Source organism: Dipodomys spectabilis, unplaced genomic scaffold (genome assembly GCF_019054845.1).
Source record: "Dipodomys spectabilis isolate Male_0828 unplaced genomic scaffold, ASM1905484v1 ptg000145l, whole genome shotgun sequence".
Taxonomy (NCBI): domain Eukaryota; kingdom Metazoa; phylum Chordata; class Mammalia; order Rodentia; family Heteromyidae; genus Dipodomys; species Dipodomys spectabilis.
The window spans coordinates 26,920,349-26,935,788 of record NW_024870822.1 but is presented as its reverse complement, the minus strand read 5'-3'; the positions used below and the strand labels follow the sequence as shown (position 1 = coordinate 26,935,788).

Here is a 15,440-nt window from a genome sequence, read left to right as displayed (position 1 = left end):
GTATGACAATTATTTGACTAAGATCTTCTGAGTGTCTTTTTTATATTTGTGGCAAGCTAAATTCGGTACAGTGAAAAAAAGACAAAGGATTGTCTCATTATACATTTTTTGAGAATGTAGTCCACGTGGATTTGAACTCTATAGACATCATCCTTCCTCAGCTTCCCAAACAGGCCTTCATATTATCTTTTATATCATGAAGGTTATGTAATGCATTATTTTACATAATGGTGTACTTAATCTTTTTACATAATCTTTAGTGTGCATTTTAGTTGAGATGGTGTTGAAGTTAGCTTAGAGATACAAAACGAAGAATGAAAAAGATGTGACTGTTCATTTTGTCTTCACCAGGAAACTTCACATTTCACTGGGGTCTTTCGAGAGAGATAGATTTGAATATTATGACCAGGAAAAAGTATTAAAAGAAACAGTGTGGGAGCAAGATGATTTTAGATAGGAGAAGAAACAGACTTTTTCTTCTTGGTGCTTTGTGAAACTTTAAAGAAACGAAGAGTTGACAATTTTAGCTCTGTGTGAACTACCAGAATCCCTCACTCAAGGAAATCTACAGTAAAGATCTATATTATTTAGAACTTTCAAAATTAGATTGATATTTTATTGAACTGTGGGCCTGGGCACACTCCCTGAGCCGTTTTAAGGCTAGAACTTTATCACTTGAGCCACAGTGTCACTTCCAGTTTTTGAGTGGTTACTTGGAGATAAGAGCCTCACAGACTTTCCTCCCTGAGCTGGTTTTGAACCATGATCCTCAGATCTCAGCCTCCTGAATAGCCAGGATTACAGGTATGAGCCCCTGGTGCCTGGCTGATAGTTTAAAATACAGCTCGATATCAATTTATATGTAGTGTGTGTGTGTGTGTGTGTGTGTGTGTGTGTGTGTGTGTGTGTGTGTGTGTTCCTAATTACTCTGAAATGATTGGTTTTCTATTTGAAGCAAACTTTATTTTGCTCTCATTCTAGGAATGAAGTTATTGGTGGTTCCTCCTTTATTTTATATGTTCCTTCCACAAAACTACATTAAAAATAGACTCGCTTTTGTTTGTATGTAGTCACACTGGGATTGACTTTGTATAGTTCCATGTAGGTCTTGGCACCTTGAGTCATTGTTCTTCAACCTTGTCACAGAACAAAGTTACTCAATTCAAAGGCAGTAAAGAAAGAGCAGCATCAACCTTCACAGAAATTGGAACTAGAAAGTCAGGCAAAGTGACCCTGTCTCTCCAAGTATGACTGATCTTTTTAACTCTGTTTCTCCCTGTGTATCTTTCCAGTTCCTTGTATTCCTAAGATCAGCTATCTCTATTTCCACTGAGTGTTCTGCCTCCAGATGACTACTATTTTCAAATGACTTGAGCTGTGCAACACCAATTCCACCCTTGACACTATATGATCTTTTAGTCAAGTTTTCCCGTATGTGTGAGAAATTGAGAAAATAGGCTCCATGCTGGTGAGTCACATACCCATAATCCTAGCTACTCAGGAAGTTGAGTAGTCCAGGGTCAAGATATTTAAAGCCAGCCTGGGCAGACAAACCCAAGAAACTCTTATTTCTGATTAAACAATAAAAACCTGGAAGCAGAGCTGTGGCTCAAGTGATAGAGTACCAGCCTTGAGTGAAAAAGCCAAGAAGAGTCTGAGACCCTGAGTTCAAGTGTGCACATACACACAAAAATGAAAAAAATAAGGACTATCATATTGTAGACAATCATGTAGCCACAAACTACCACAAGGGAATGTGTCATGCAAACTGATTGGTAAAGGTACCTCTTCTATTTTTTTTTTTTTTCCGGTCATGGGGCCTGAACTCTGAGTCTGGGCGCTGTCCCTCAGCTCTTCAGCTCAAGGCTAGCGCTCTACCACTTGAGCCACAGCGCCACTTCCGGCTTTTTTCTTTTTGCTTATATGGTGCTGAGGAATCGAACCCAGGGCCTCTGGCATGCAAGGCATGCACTCTACCACTGAGCCACCTTCCCAGCCCAAAGGTACCTCTTCTTAGAAGGATGTGTGTGTAATGGAGTTGTTTGTAATCTTCAACTATGCTTATCTTGGTTATTAATATGTGAGACTGAATGTGTGAGTTGGTTTGGGACTACGTAATCCTAACATAATCCAAGAAGAATTTATTGGTTCTCCCAAGAAAGGTATATTTTCAGCTTGGCTCAGTTACAGTGGCCTAAACCATAAAACCAAAACGTCTTGAGGTAAGTGCTTCCAGGATTTAATGGCTCAAAAGTGCTGTTAAGTATGATTATGTGGCAAAAGATTAAATGCTATGAACTAGGGTCTTTATATCTTTTCCACACACCTTCCTGCATTTATTGACAGGTCAGGGCAGAACATCTTTGAAGGGAGAGTGTGCTGGAGAGGCTGCAAACATTTGTTATTGACATTTAAAAAAAATCTTCAGGCTTATTATTGTTTTTTTTTGTTGTTGTTGTTGTTGTTTTGTCAGTTGTGGGGCTTGAACTCAGGGCCTGGGCACTGTCCTTGAGCCTTTCTGTGCTCAAGGCTAGTGCTCTAGCCCTTGAAACACAGTATTACTTCTGGCCTTTTCTGTTTATGTGGTGCTGAGGAATCAAACCCAGGGCTTCATGCATGCCAGGTAAGCACTCTACCACTGAGCCACATTCCCAGCCCTCTTTAGGCTTATTGTTTATAGTTCTAAAACAATGTGCAACTCTAAGCTTTCCCTTCTTTTTCCCCCTCTCTTCCTCCTCTTCTTCCTCCTTTTTATTTTTTAGAGAGAGAGAGTATATATTATTATATACCAGGTTGCTTCAAATTCACACTCCTCCTGTCTCACCTATCTGAGTGCTGAGATTACAGGCATGTATCATCATACTCCACCGTCTTCCCCAATCCCCTTTGTCTTTTTTTTTTTTTTTTAATGGTGCCTGTCCTGGGGCTTGAACTCAAGCCTTTTCACTCAAGGCTGGCACTGTACCATTTGAACCACAGAGCTTCACTTCTGTTGTTTGGGTGGTTAATTGGAAATAAGACTCAAGGACTTTTCTGCTTGGGATGGCTTTGAGTCACAATTCTCAGATCTCAGCCTACTGAGCAGCTAGGATTTATAGGTGCAAGCCACTGGTGTCTGGCTTTAACTTCCTTTGCTTAAGCAAAACTAGAGAGAAAGTGGGCAACAAGTCACCAGGGTAATTGTCTATGCCAGAGTCTCGGTTTTCACAAGAAAAAAAGAATCTTATCCAGAAATATCCCTAGCAGATTCACTTTTATATCTTCTAGTCAAAATCTAGAGAATGTTACTACTTCTAGTTATTTAAAAAAAAAAAACAACAAGAAATCAAATGGCTGACATCCTCAGCTTTTCTAAGGGGTAGGCTTTGCCACCAAACAGGAAGGAAGAGGAAGCTAGCTTCCTCTTCCAAAGTCCCAGTCTTCAGAGAGGCTTTCCCTACCTGGCAAGCATTTTCTACATTGTTGCATCACACTGTGCTTACTCTTTCCCCTGTCACTCAATCTTAGTTCTGCAATTAGTCATGAGTGAAGCACTCCTTACATTGACATCTCTTTAGTAATTTTGTTTTGTCTGAAGCTCATTCTCAGTATATTCTTTAGGAGAGCTTTCAGAAACAAAATTCTCAAGTTCTTCTCCGTTGATAACAGTTTATATCTTTTTGGAGTTAGTGTTGCAAGGTGTGAAAGTATTGTTGAATGTCTTTTTCCCCCTTACTTATCTGAAATACATTACTTCACTGTCTTCACTACTGTGAATTGTGTGTTGATATCTAATTTTCCCCTTAAATGCAATTTCTCTTTTTTTTAAATTTATTTTTTTGTCAGTTGTGGGCTTGAACCTCGTGGTCTGGGAATTATCCCTAATTCTTTTGCTCAAGGCTAGCATTCTACCACTTTGAGCCACAGTGCCACTTCCAGTCTTCTGGTAGTGAATTGGAGATAAGAGACTCAAGGTCTTTGCTGCCTGGGCTGGCTTTGAACTGCAATCCGCAGATCTCAGCCTTCTGAGTAGCTAGGATTACCTGGCTTCAATTCTTCTCTCTCTTTTGTCTATTTTTTTTTCCTTTTTCATGATATGTAGCAATCTGAGTAGAATGTGCTTTGGCATGAAATATGGGGGAGGAGTCTCATATTTTCTCTCTTACTATAGTTTTAAATCTTTTAAAAATATGTATTTTGTTTTTATTTGAATCACATAAACCTTTCACCTTTTAAATCTGTTTCAGGACAGTTTGCTTTGTGATTTTCAAGACAGCTTTACTGAGATATATTCTTCATCTCAGAAGTCAGCCACAGAGAGCATACACTCTAGCACTTTAATATGTTCTCAGAGCCATTCAATCATCATCACCAACAATTTAGAACATTTTCATCATTCCCCAACAACTCTATAGCCACTAGTAGTCATTTCCTCTTTCTCTCTTCTTTGTTGTTCATGTAGTTAGCTTTTCTTAAGTAGTTTCTGAAGGAGAGGTGATTCAAGATCGTTTTCTGACCACTCAGTTAACCTTCTATAGAACCATAGTTCTACAGTGCTAAAACAAACAAAAAGTGTCAGCTGGCTTCCCGTTATTTCCTGGCCATACCTTTGTCTGGGCTTTTTTTTCTCCAGCTTCCATCCTTCTCCATTTTTATTATACTCCCAGCAGTCTCCCCTTACTGTCCCGAGTTTTCAAGAGGTCCCAGGGCATCAGTTGTTTCAGTTACTTTGGGCCTTACCTTTTACTTGTTATTATGCAAATCAGCCCTCATTCCACTTTCGAGAAAAAAGCTTGCTGGCTGTTGGGAGTTTCCAGCGCTTCATTATCTTTGCTCTGTCTCCTTCCTCATAACTGCTGATCGAGGAGGGGCTTGAAGCTGTGTGAGTGGTCTGCACTATTTCAAATACCATGTGCTCCTCAAGAACCACTATTTCACATATCATGCGCTCCTCAAGAGCCACGGGAGTCACAATGATAGACATGCAAACAGAGAACTGTCTCAGCGGAGCAAAATTTACTTGTGCAAAAGTGTGTGCCACCAGCCAGAAATCTGGCAAGCAGGCAGGCTGCTCCTCTATTAATTCCTAACACAGCAGGCCCCACCCCTCTGCCCAGATTGGTTGTGCTCACATTCACAATCTGTTCTCAGTTGGCTAGTTTGAATAAGGTAAAATGCACTTACATAAGGTGACCCTTAAAAGACTGAAAAAAGATGAACAGTACACTAATAATCCCCAAATATACCCATACGCTGCTATCTTGAACCATCTGAGTGTGTCTTCCATAAAGGCAAAACTTTACGTTTCAAAAATCTTTCTTTATCCCAAAGCAATTCATTTTTTTTCTTTCAGCATTTGCTGATATTGTCTTAGCAGAATAATCCACCAGGCCAAAGCAGGAACTATTCTTTTTTTAATTTATAAGAGTTTTATTTAGCGAGGTGCTGGTGGCTCATGCTTGTAATCCTAGCTACTCAGAAGGCTGAGTAGCTAGGGCAGGAAAGTCTGTGAGACTCCAATAAATCACCCAAAAACTGGAAGTGGTGCTATGGCTCATGTGGTAGTGCACTAGCATTCAGCTGAAGAGCTGAGGTCCAGCGCCTAGGCCTAGAGTTCAACCCCCATGACTGACCAAAACAAACAAACAAAAAAAAGAAATAATTTCTCCCATCCCCGTGACCCACTTCTTCAAACTAGATCTTGCATTCTACTTCCATCATCTCCCAACACTCTATCTACCACATCTATACCCCACTTTTTGCTGATTATTTTGAAGATGGAGTCTGGCAAACTGTGCTTCCCAGGCTGGCCTCAAACCATAATCCTCCAGATCTCAACCTCCTGAGTAGCTGAGGCTGGGGTACCAGAGACAGTGATGGAGTCAGAGCCTTCATTATGTAGTCGTCTCTGGGCATCCCTTCATAGACACACCCAGAGATGTGCTTTCTAAGATCCTAGTTATCTTACAATTCAGTCAGGCCGATGATCTATGTTAACATCACATCACTGGATATTGTGATGGCTAGATATGCTCTATGTGAGAGAAGAATCAAAGATGACTGCAGCCAGACACCAGTGGCTCATACTTATAATCTTAGTGGCTCATGCTTATAATCTTCAAGTAAGATCTTGAGGGTGTGTACAAATACAGTAGAGATCTGAGGCCCAAACCTTGGGAGCACTCTGTACTTTAGATTTTCTTACACCAAATGTGTGTAAACAGATGTGATTTTGATGCTTTCCCACCTTTATTTGGAGAAAAAATTTTAGCACAACTATTCATCATGATAGTTAACTAGTTCTTCAAAAGTGAAGGGGGTGTGCCAGGCTCAGATAGTGAGGACTGGCCTGATCAACATCTCTTCCCACCTACATCTTCTTCTATTCTACAGAGGATGATGTGCTACAAATTACAAATTCCCAGACTCTCTTGCAGCTATGTATCATATGATTTTTCCATTCAGAATTAAGGGAAAAGGTAGAGCACGTTCATCTACTCTGCAGATTCTGCATGGCAGAGGCAGTGTGCTTGGTTCCTCATGGTAGGGGAGACATTTCAATTTGCCAATCAACAGAAAGTCCAGATGCTTAGCCTAGAGTGGCTTTGCTGTTCAGATCTCATTACTCTATACCAGTTAACATGTTGTACATTTCCCTTTCTGCATGGACAAACAGTAAATTTAATTCTGTACCTCTTGAATTCTAAGTTGTAAGTTCTCTCTATGAACTGTGTTGATGCTATTGATGTGTGTAAAGTTATGAGCAAGAATTGGATATGTGAGGATATGTGCATTGAACATACACTCAGGGTAGAGAGAAAGGCTTCATGGGGACTCTGGAGGGCTCTCATAGACCATTAACCTCAATTGTTCCACTAGGGAAAAATGAGGAGACCTCAGACCAAGACTCAGAATTCCCAATACCTGATTTCCACAACCAGCCCACCTATGCTGTTAAAATGTTCTGTGGCCCTAATGTTGGATTCGTGTTACCCTGGAAGACTCATGTAGTTACCACTCATTTCCTGGAGATCTGTGGGCACCGACTGCGGGGCGATTATTTGCCTCACAATTATAACCAGCTGCAGGTGGATTTGGACAGAAGCTTCCGAATCCAGCATGCACTGACTACACAAAAGGCACTGCTGGAGGTAAGAAGCTGAGGTTTCAGGCCCGCAATGCTGCTCACTTCTCTTCCTTAGCCACTGCCTCTATCTTAAGACCCCTGTCTTCCCCTAGGCCATGCGGTGTGAGGTGCAGGAATTCTGCAAAGACCATCAATGGGTTACAGTCATTTATGAGTTCCTGCAGGGCTGGGGGCCTGAGAAGCTGGAGAACATGCGAGGCTGTCCTGTCAAGAACTACATAGCACTGGTGACCCGTCTGAAGGCTTGGCAGGCCCAAGTCTCTGAAATCCCTAATCAGTTGGTGACAAAAGGCAAGCTGCTGCTGCTGAGCTGCTGTGATGTAAAGACAGAGCTAAGTGAGTATTGCCTGGCTCCATTCCTTCCCTGTACTCACATAGCCTGCCTTGGGCCACAGCTGTCTACCTTTGGCACAGGCCCCTCTTTGAACAATAGGAGCATCCTAAAGCCCCTTCCCCTTTTCTATCAAACTTAGGATTACTAACAAATAACCTCTTATTATAGCTCCACGTATTCCCTGAATTTCTTAGGAATCATGTTTTTGTTGTTCAATAATTTTTTTCTTTTAAAAAATCAGTTCATATATATATATATATATATATATATATATTTTTTTTTTTTTTTTTTTTTGGGTCCGGTCGTGGGGCCTGAACTCTGGGCCTGGGCGCTGTCCCTCAGCTCTTCAGCTCAAGGCTAGCGCTCTACCACTTGAGCCATAGCGCCACTTCCGGCTTTTTTCTTTTTGTTTATGTGGTGCTGAGGAATCGAACCCAGGGCCTTGAGCATGCAAGGCAAGCGCTCAACCACTGAGCCACCTTCCCAGCCCCATATATATATATATATATATATATATATATATTTTTTTTTTTTTTTTTGCACTCAGGGCCTAGGTGCTATCTTTAGTTTAGTTTAGTTTTGTTGTTTTTTTGGCTTAAGGCTTTACCCTACCACTCAAGCCACAGCTCTACTTTCAGCTTTTTTTTTTTCTGGTGTTTATTGGAAATAAGAGCCTCACAGACTTTTCTGCCCAGGCTGGCTTTGAACCTTTGTTTCTCAGATCTCAGCCTCCTGAGTAGCTAGATTTACAGGTGTCAGCCACCAGCACTCAGCACACAGAGGGCAAGGTAATGAGTACATTTCTTATCAAGCATTGTTGCCTCCTCCTTTGTTTCCCCTTCCCATCCCACACATTGTATTTTTATGGTATAGACATAGTTTATACCAATATGGTGGAGAAAAAAAAACTCAGCCTGCTGCTTGGGCTATTGATCTCTGTTTCTTCCCAGATGTTCTCAAGAATCTAGGGTCCATCGTGTTTCCCCCCCTGCCCCCCCCCCCGGCACCCCTTTCCCACCATGCATGTAGCAAATCAGCTCTTATGCCACAATTTGCATGTATAGAAATTCTCTAGCAGGTCTTTCCTCACTCTATAATTCTTAACTTCTGTGGGTTTAGTGAGAGAAGAATATGATCCTCCTAATTAAAAGGAGCTCTCTTCATTTTAAGTGGCCACTTTGGTCTAGTTCAGTCTATTGTGGGTAATTGATTATACCACAGTTCTGGGTTATTTTTATTCTTAAGTGTCCTCTGCTCCCTTTTCCTTCCCCAGATGCCATCTGGTTCTGCAAGGGTGGGGGCTGTCTAGTTGCATGCTCTTCTTTGCACAGTATTGTACATCCTTACGTAGCCTCAGCTCTCCTGTGCTTCGGGTGCTGTGTCCCGGGTTGTGGTAGCTGTGGCCTAGTAGAGTTCCTAGTGCTTTCCTTTCCTGGCTCAGCCCCACATTGGCTTTTGCTAGCATAACAGATCTTCGGGGTTTTGAATCAATCCCTCGTTGAGGCTGGTCATGCCCACAGCACTTATTTCAGGATCCCTCACCCCACAACATAGAAACCTTCTCCAGTCTCACTGGTGATCAATTCCTCTGTTATGTTTGGTGTCTCCTGCCAGTTGGGAGCTCTGGGGGACTTTTTTTTGGGGGGAGTGCCAGTACTTGGGCTTGAACTAAGGAGTCTGCTCAAGGCTAGCACTTGAGACACAGCTCTGCTTCTGTCTTTTTGGTGGTTAATTGGAGATAAGAACCTGATAGACTTTCCTGCCTGGGCTGGCTTCAAACCACAATCCTCAGAACTCAGCCACCTGAGTAGCTAGGATTACAGGTGTGAGCCATTGGTGCCTGGCTGGCGACCTCTTTCTATTATAACACATCATAGCACGATTTCTACTGTGTAAGTGACTGGTTCATATTAGCTCAAGGGCACCCTAAAGGTTCCACATAGAATGGGGGACTCAGTAGCTGCCTTCTCTCTGCTTTCTCCTTAGCCCATCTAAGTTTATCTCTTTTTGCCGCTTCCTATCTCTGCTAGGTCAAAGCCCACTTGTTGATGCCCCTGAGAAAATCTGGTTTACACCTCAGTGGTGTCTCCTCTTTTTCTCTTGCCCCCTAGGTATTGGAAGGATGACACATGATATTGTACTCTAGTTCCAGGAATTAGCCTAGGAGCTAGGCTTGTAGAGGTTCATGGTAGGGTAGGTTAAGAAGTCACTGACTTGTTTTTTAGGAAACAGGAAGATTTTTCTAATCCTCGCTTAGGCTCACCAAGGATGGTAATAATGAATAGTGCCTACTTCCTGCAGAGCCTAAATATTATTGGACCCATCACACACACACACACACACACACACACACACACACACACACACACACACACACACACACACACACACACACACACACACACACACAATCTTCACCTGCTTTATGAAAGTAAGAGGCCTTAGAACTGGGGCCTGGAAAGACTGAGCTTGAATGTACTTTCTTGCAAAGCCTTCCTGGCTTTGATGAATGCAAGCTCTGACTCTTTGTGGGAGAGGAGTGGAATGCTGGCAAGGCAGGAACAGAGGTCTGTGATTGGTCTGCTCTCCTTCTGGCCCTGTTTCAGGTGGGCTTTGTACCACCTCTCCCCTGTCTTTCTGGTCTGTTAGCTTCTTGATTCCTAGTTCAGGATCAAGTGGTTGGGCTTGGAATGTAACTTAGTGGTAAAGTGTTTGCCTTGCATGCATGAAGCCCTGGGTTCCATTCCTTAATACCATCTAAACAGAAAAGGCTGGAAGTGGTGCTGTGGATCAAGTGGTAGTATGCTAGCCTTGAGCAAATGAAAGTCAGGGACAGTGCCCAGGCCCCGAGTCCCAGCCCCAGGACTGGCAAAGAAAAAAAAAAAAAAAGATCAAATGGTCTCTTTAGAGGAGCTGATGGGAAGTAAGGATCCTGGCTGGCTTTCACTTGCTTCATGGCAAGATCACTGAGCTTCAGTTTCTTTGTGGCCAGAGTATGCTAATGTAGTCACTCAGAACAAGAGCAAGGACTCAATGCGATATTATTACAGTATTCCTAGTGCTGACTATGGAAAGCAGTAGTAATTTTTCACTTCATCTCTTCCTCTTCTGTCTTCTTTTACCCTTCTTGCTGATCACAGTTTATCTTCTTATCTCTAATTCTGGGCATCTTGTTCCTGAGCTTCCTTGAACAGCGGACAGCGTACTGAACCTCTCTGGTACATTGGCCTCAGTGGTAAACTAGCGATCATCCTTTACTCCTCCTCCTTCTGCTCCTTAAATCTGCTACATCCAAGCTAGCACTGCATCCTTTTGCCTCCTGAATATCTTTCACATATGTTTTCTCATCCAGCTCCAGCTCTCTGTCCCGAGCCCTGATATTTTATCAAACCATTTCTCCTTTATGCCATATGGTGTCACTGTTGCCTTCCCCCAGCCTTTACCTAGCTGCTGCTACTGATCCAAATGTGGCAGCATTGCCTGTCTACTGTTAGGGGCCAGAGGAATATTTTTTTTTTATTTAATTTTTTTTTGTGTGTGTGAACATACTGTACAGAGGGGTTACAATTACATGGGCAGGATAATGCGTACATTTCTTATCAAGCATTGCAGCCTCCTCCTTTGTTTACCCTTCACATCCCTTCCCAGCCTCCCCCCTCCCCCCCACCCAATCATACCCCCCTCCCTCCCCTCCCCCCACCAACATTGTGAAGCTCGTTTTCGACATGACAACTTGTACTTCTCATTATTGCAACAGGTCCACCTGCATCCTTTAACGACTTGTTTTTCCCATCTCCTCCACAAGTTATACTGACATCAAATATAGTGAAAGCAGGGGTTATATGGTGGGGGAGGGACATACAAAGCAACAAAGAGATAATCTTATAAATGCGTTAGAAACAAATACATGAAAGAAAAAACATTAAAATACATATCTAAGGGTTCATTTTCCTAACATCACATTATCTGACCTTTTCTGCTTGACTCATACATATACTAGATATTGCAAATAAGGGAAACCATGGGACCTATGTCTTTTTGGGCCTGGCTTACTTCACTTCATAGAATTTTTTCCAAGTTTTTCCATTTCCTAACAAATGGGGCAATGTCATTCTTTCTGACGGAGGCATAGAATTCCATTGTGTATAGATACCACATTTTCTTGATCCATTCATCTACTGAGGGGCATCTGGGTTGGTTCCATATCTTAGCTATGGTAAATAATGGTGCAATAAACATAGTTGTGCTGGTAGCTTTAGTGTGGTCTTGTTTGTAAACATTTGGGTAAATGCCCAAAAGTGGGATTGCTGGGTCATAGGGGAGCTCTATGTGAAGTCTTTTGAGGAACCTCCATACTGCTTTCCAAAGTGGTTGAACAAGTTTACACTCCCACCAACAATGCAATAGGGTTCCCTTCTGTCCACATCCCCTCCAGCATCTGTTGTTGTTAGAGTTCTTGATTTTTGCCATTCTAACTGGAGTGAGGTGGTATCTCAATGTTGTTTTGATTTGCATTTCTTTTATGGCTAGGGATGTTGAGCATTTCTTCATGTGTGTATTGGCCATCCTTCTTTCTTCTTCAGAGAAGTTTCTCTTTAAGTCTTTTGCCCACTTATTTATTGGGTAGTTGTTTTTTTGAGGATTTGTTGTTGGGAGATTTAATTTTTTGAGTTCCAAGTATATTTTAGATATGAGACCCTTGTCTGTTGTATGGCTAGTGAAGATCTTCTCCCAATCCGTGGGCTTTCTATTGATCTTGCTAGCTATGTCCTTTGCCATGCAGAAGCTCTTCAACTTCATGCAGTCCCATTTGTCCAACCTTTCTTTGATTTGTTGTGTTTCTGGGTCTCTATTCAGAAAATTTCGGCCTGAGCCAAGGAGACCTAGGGTTTCTCCTATTCCATCCTGTAATATTTTCAGAGTTTCTGCTTTGACTTCGAGGTCTTTGATCCATTTGGAGTTGATTCTGGTGCAGGGTGATATATAAGGATCTAGCTTTAGTTAGATTAACCAATTTTGCCAGCACCATTTACTGAAGAGGCTGTCTTTCTTCCATTCTATTGTTTTAGCTTCCTTATCGAAGATTAGATGGCTATAGGTCTGTAGGTTCATTTCTGGGTTTTCAATTGTATTCCATTGGTCCTGAGGTCTGTTCTTATGCCAATACCAAGCTGTTTTGATTACTATGGCTTTATAGTAGAGTTTGAAATTTGGTATTGATACAGAGGAATATTTTTTAAAGTAGAGGTGGACCTCTTGGCATTCTCTTCGACATAGGTGCCCTCTATAAACTCCCCATCTTTAGGTTTTGTCTGTCTCAGCTCTCAGTGTCTGGCTCTTCTGGCTTCTTTTTCCATGGCTCAGAAATATCTCTCCAGTACCTGTCCTCAGAGCCCATGAATTCATTTTTCAGTTACAGAGATGCTAATAGGAGATAGGCAAGTCTACTCTTCAAATAATATTTACTTACATGCACACACTTAAATAAGGTGACCTTTAAAAGACTTTGAAATAAGATTATTAGTACACTAGTAATCCCAAAATATACCCATGCTCTGCTATTTTTTTATTTAATTTTTTAAAAGCCCAATCTGCTATTTCTTGAACAATCAGAGGTGTATTTTAATTCCATCTTGGAAAAACCCATAAAGATCACATATGCCACACATACCAGTGTATACGTGTAGATATTTTATCCATGTTTATAATAAGATATAGTGGAATAAAGGCTATATAATTCAAACTTGGGCAGCCTGAGTTTAAATCCTTGCTCTACCACTATGCAGTGTTGATCAAGTTACTTACCTTTCTGAGCCTCAGTCTTCTTATTTCTAAAAGAAGTCTAAATAAAATACTCAAAGGAAATTTGTGAAGGTAAGATTGGTTATGGTGCCGGGCATCAGTGTCTCACGCCTCTCAGGAGGCTGAGATCTGAGGATCACGGTTCAAAGCCAGCCTGGGCAGGAAAGTCCGAGAGACTCTTATCTCCAATAAACTACTAGAAAACTGGAAGAGGCGCTGTGGCTCAAGCAGTAGAGTGCTCACCTTGAGCTGAAGAGCACAGGGACACTGCCTAGGCCCAGAGTTCAAGCCCCATGACCGGAAAAAAAAAAAAAAAAAGATTGGTTATGGTAGGTAAAAGTACTTGAAATAATTTTTAGTATACTATAAGCCCTCCATGTACTGAATTTGGTGGAATACCATATTTTTATTTTATATTTTGATCTTCTGGGCATATTTTAACATCTCTGAACTTAAGCATCTTGTAATGGATGGCCTGTCAGCGTTCAAAGGGTATCATTTTCCTTTTAATTTTTTTTTGTCAGTCATGAGGTTTGAACATTAGGCCTGGCTGCCATTCCTGAGCTCTCTTTGCTCAAGGCTAATGCTCTGCCATTTTGAGCCATAGCGCCACTTTTGGTTTATCTGGTGTTCAATTGGAGATAAGAGTCTCACAGACCAAAAAAAAAAAAAGTCTCACAGACTTTCCTACCTAAGCTGGCTGTGAACTGTGATCCTAATATCTCAGCTTCCTGAGTAGCTAGGATTACAGGCATGATCCACTAGCGCCTGGCCCATTTTCCTTTTCAGTGGTACCTAACATAATGTGTGCTTTATAATTAAGAATATCAGATCTAAGATGAAGTCTCACATGGGTATTAGTCTCACTTTCTGAGACAATGAATATTACTGAGGACAGGATCATCTTCTAACCTTACACCCACCTGAGCAGATTTCCTTTAATACTTAAATGCAAAAACCAAGCTGAGCATTGTGGTGAACACCTGTAATCCCAGCTCTTGGGAAGCAGAGAAAGGAGGGTTTTGAGTTTGAAGCCAGCCTGAGGGCTATGTAGTGAGTCCAAAGCTAGCTCTACAAGGCCAGCGAGACCCTGTCTCAAAACAAAACAAAAAAAAAAACCAAAGCCAGACTATACCCTTTTCTTTGTATTTCTTCTGCTAGAGGAGAGAGAGTAAGAGTAGGAAAATAGCACACTGCCTCAGGCACCTGCTGTTCATGAACATGGCATCTCCGTGCCAGTGGCTCACACCTATAACACTAGCTACTTAGGAGGCTGAAATCCTGAGGATCACAGTTCAAAGCCAGCCTGGACAGAAAAATCTGTAAGATTCCATCTCCAAAATTATCCAGCAGAAAGGCAAGCTGGAGGCCTGGCTCAAGTGGTAAGAGTGCCAGCTGCACAAACGAGCTGAGTGAGTGGAAGGCCCTGAGTTGAAGCCCCAAGAGCACCACAAAAGGGAAACACACAAACACAACACAACCTAAACTGCGCAACACAGTCAACTCCAGTGTCCTTTCCTCCAAGGAAGGACAGCGTGCCAGGACTTCTCAGCCTCCCAGTCCCTGCGGTATGCCACGCTTTGGGCTCCCGATTGCTCATGTATAACCATGTCTCTGCTCCTATCTAGTGAGAAAACTTTGTTTCTCTCATTCACTTTGTGTTGAATTCGTGCTGTGGCATTTTTTAAAATTATTATTTTATTTTTTATTATTATGAAAATACCGTACAGAGGGGTTATAATTACACGGGCAAGATAATGAGTACATTTCTTATCAAGCATTGTTGCCTCCTCCTTTGTTTCTCCTTCCTGTCCCTTCCCATTTCCCCCCCCATCTCCCCCCCATCTCCTGCCCCACCTCTCCCCCCCCATGTCCCTCCCCCTGCCAAAGTTGTAAAGTTCGTTTTTCAACATAACAACTTGTACATCTCATTGTTGCAATGGGTCCACCTGTATCCCTATTTAAACGATTTGTTTTTTCCCTTCCCCACCACAAATTATACCAACATCAAATACAGTGAAAGCAGGGGTTATACCTTGGGGGAGGGACATACAAAGCAACAAAAAAAATCATAAATATGTTAGAAACAATCGCATGAAAGAAAAAACATTTGAATACTTATCTTGAGGTTCATTTCACCTAACATCAACATATCTGACCTTTTCTGCTTGTCTCAGA

At 41.9% G+C, this 15,440-nt stretch overlaps 1 protein-coding gene across 1 annotated transcript in view; it reads left to right on the top strand.

Moving 5' to 3' along the window:
• The window catches only part of Dnhd1 (dynein heavy chain domain 1), a 75,982-nt gene that overhangs the window by 23,987 nt on the left and 36,555 nt on the right, over positions 1 to 15,440 (top strand). The window contains 2 exon segments of the mRNA XM_042691374.1: positions 6,859 to 7,130; positions 7,219 to 7,462. Coding sequence (XP_042547308.1) covers positions 6,859 to 7,130; positions 7,219 to 7,462 — 516 coding nt within the window.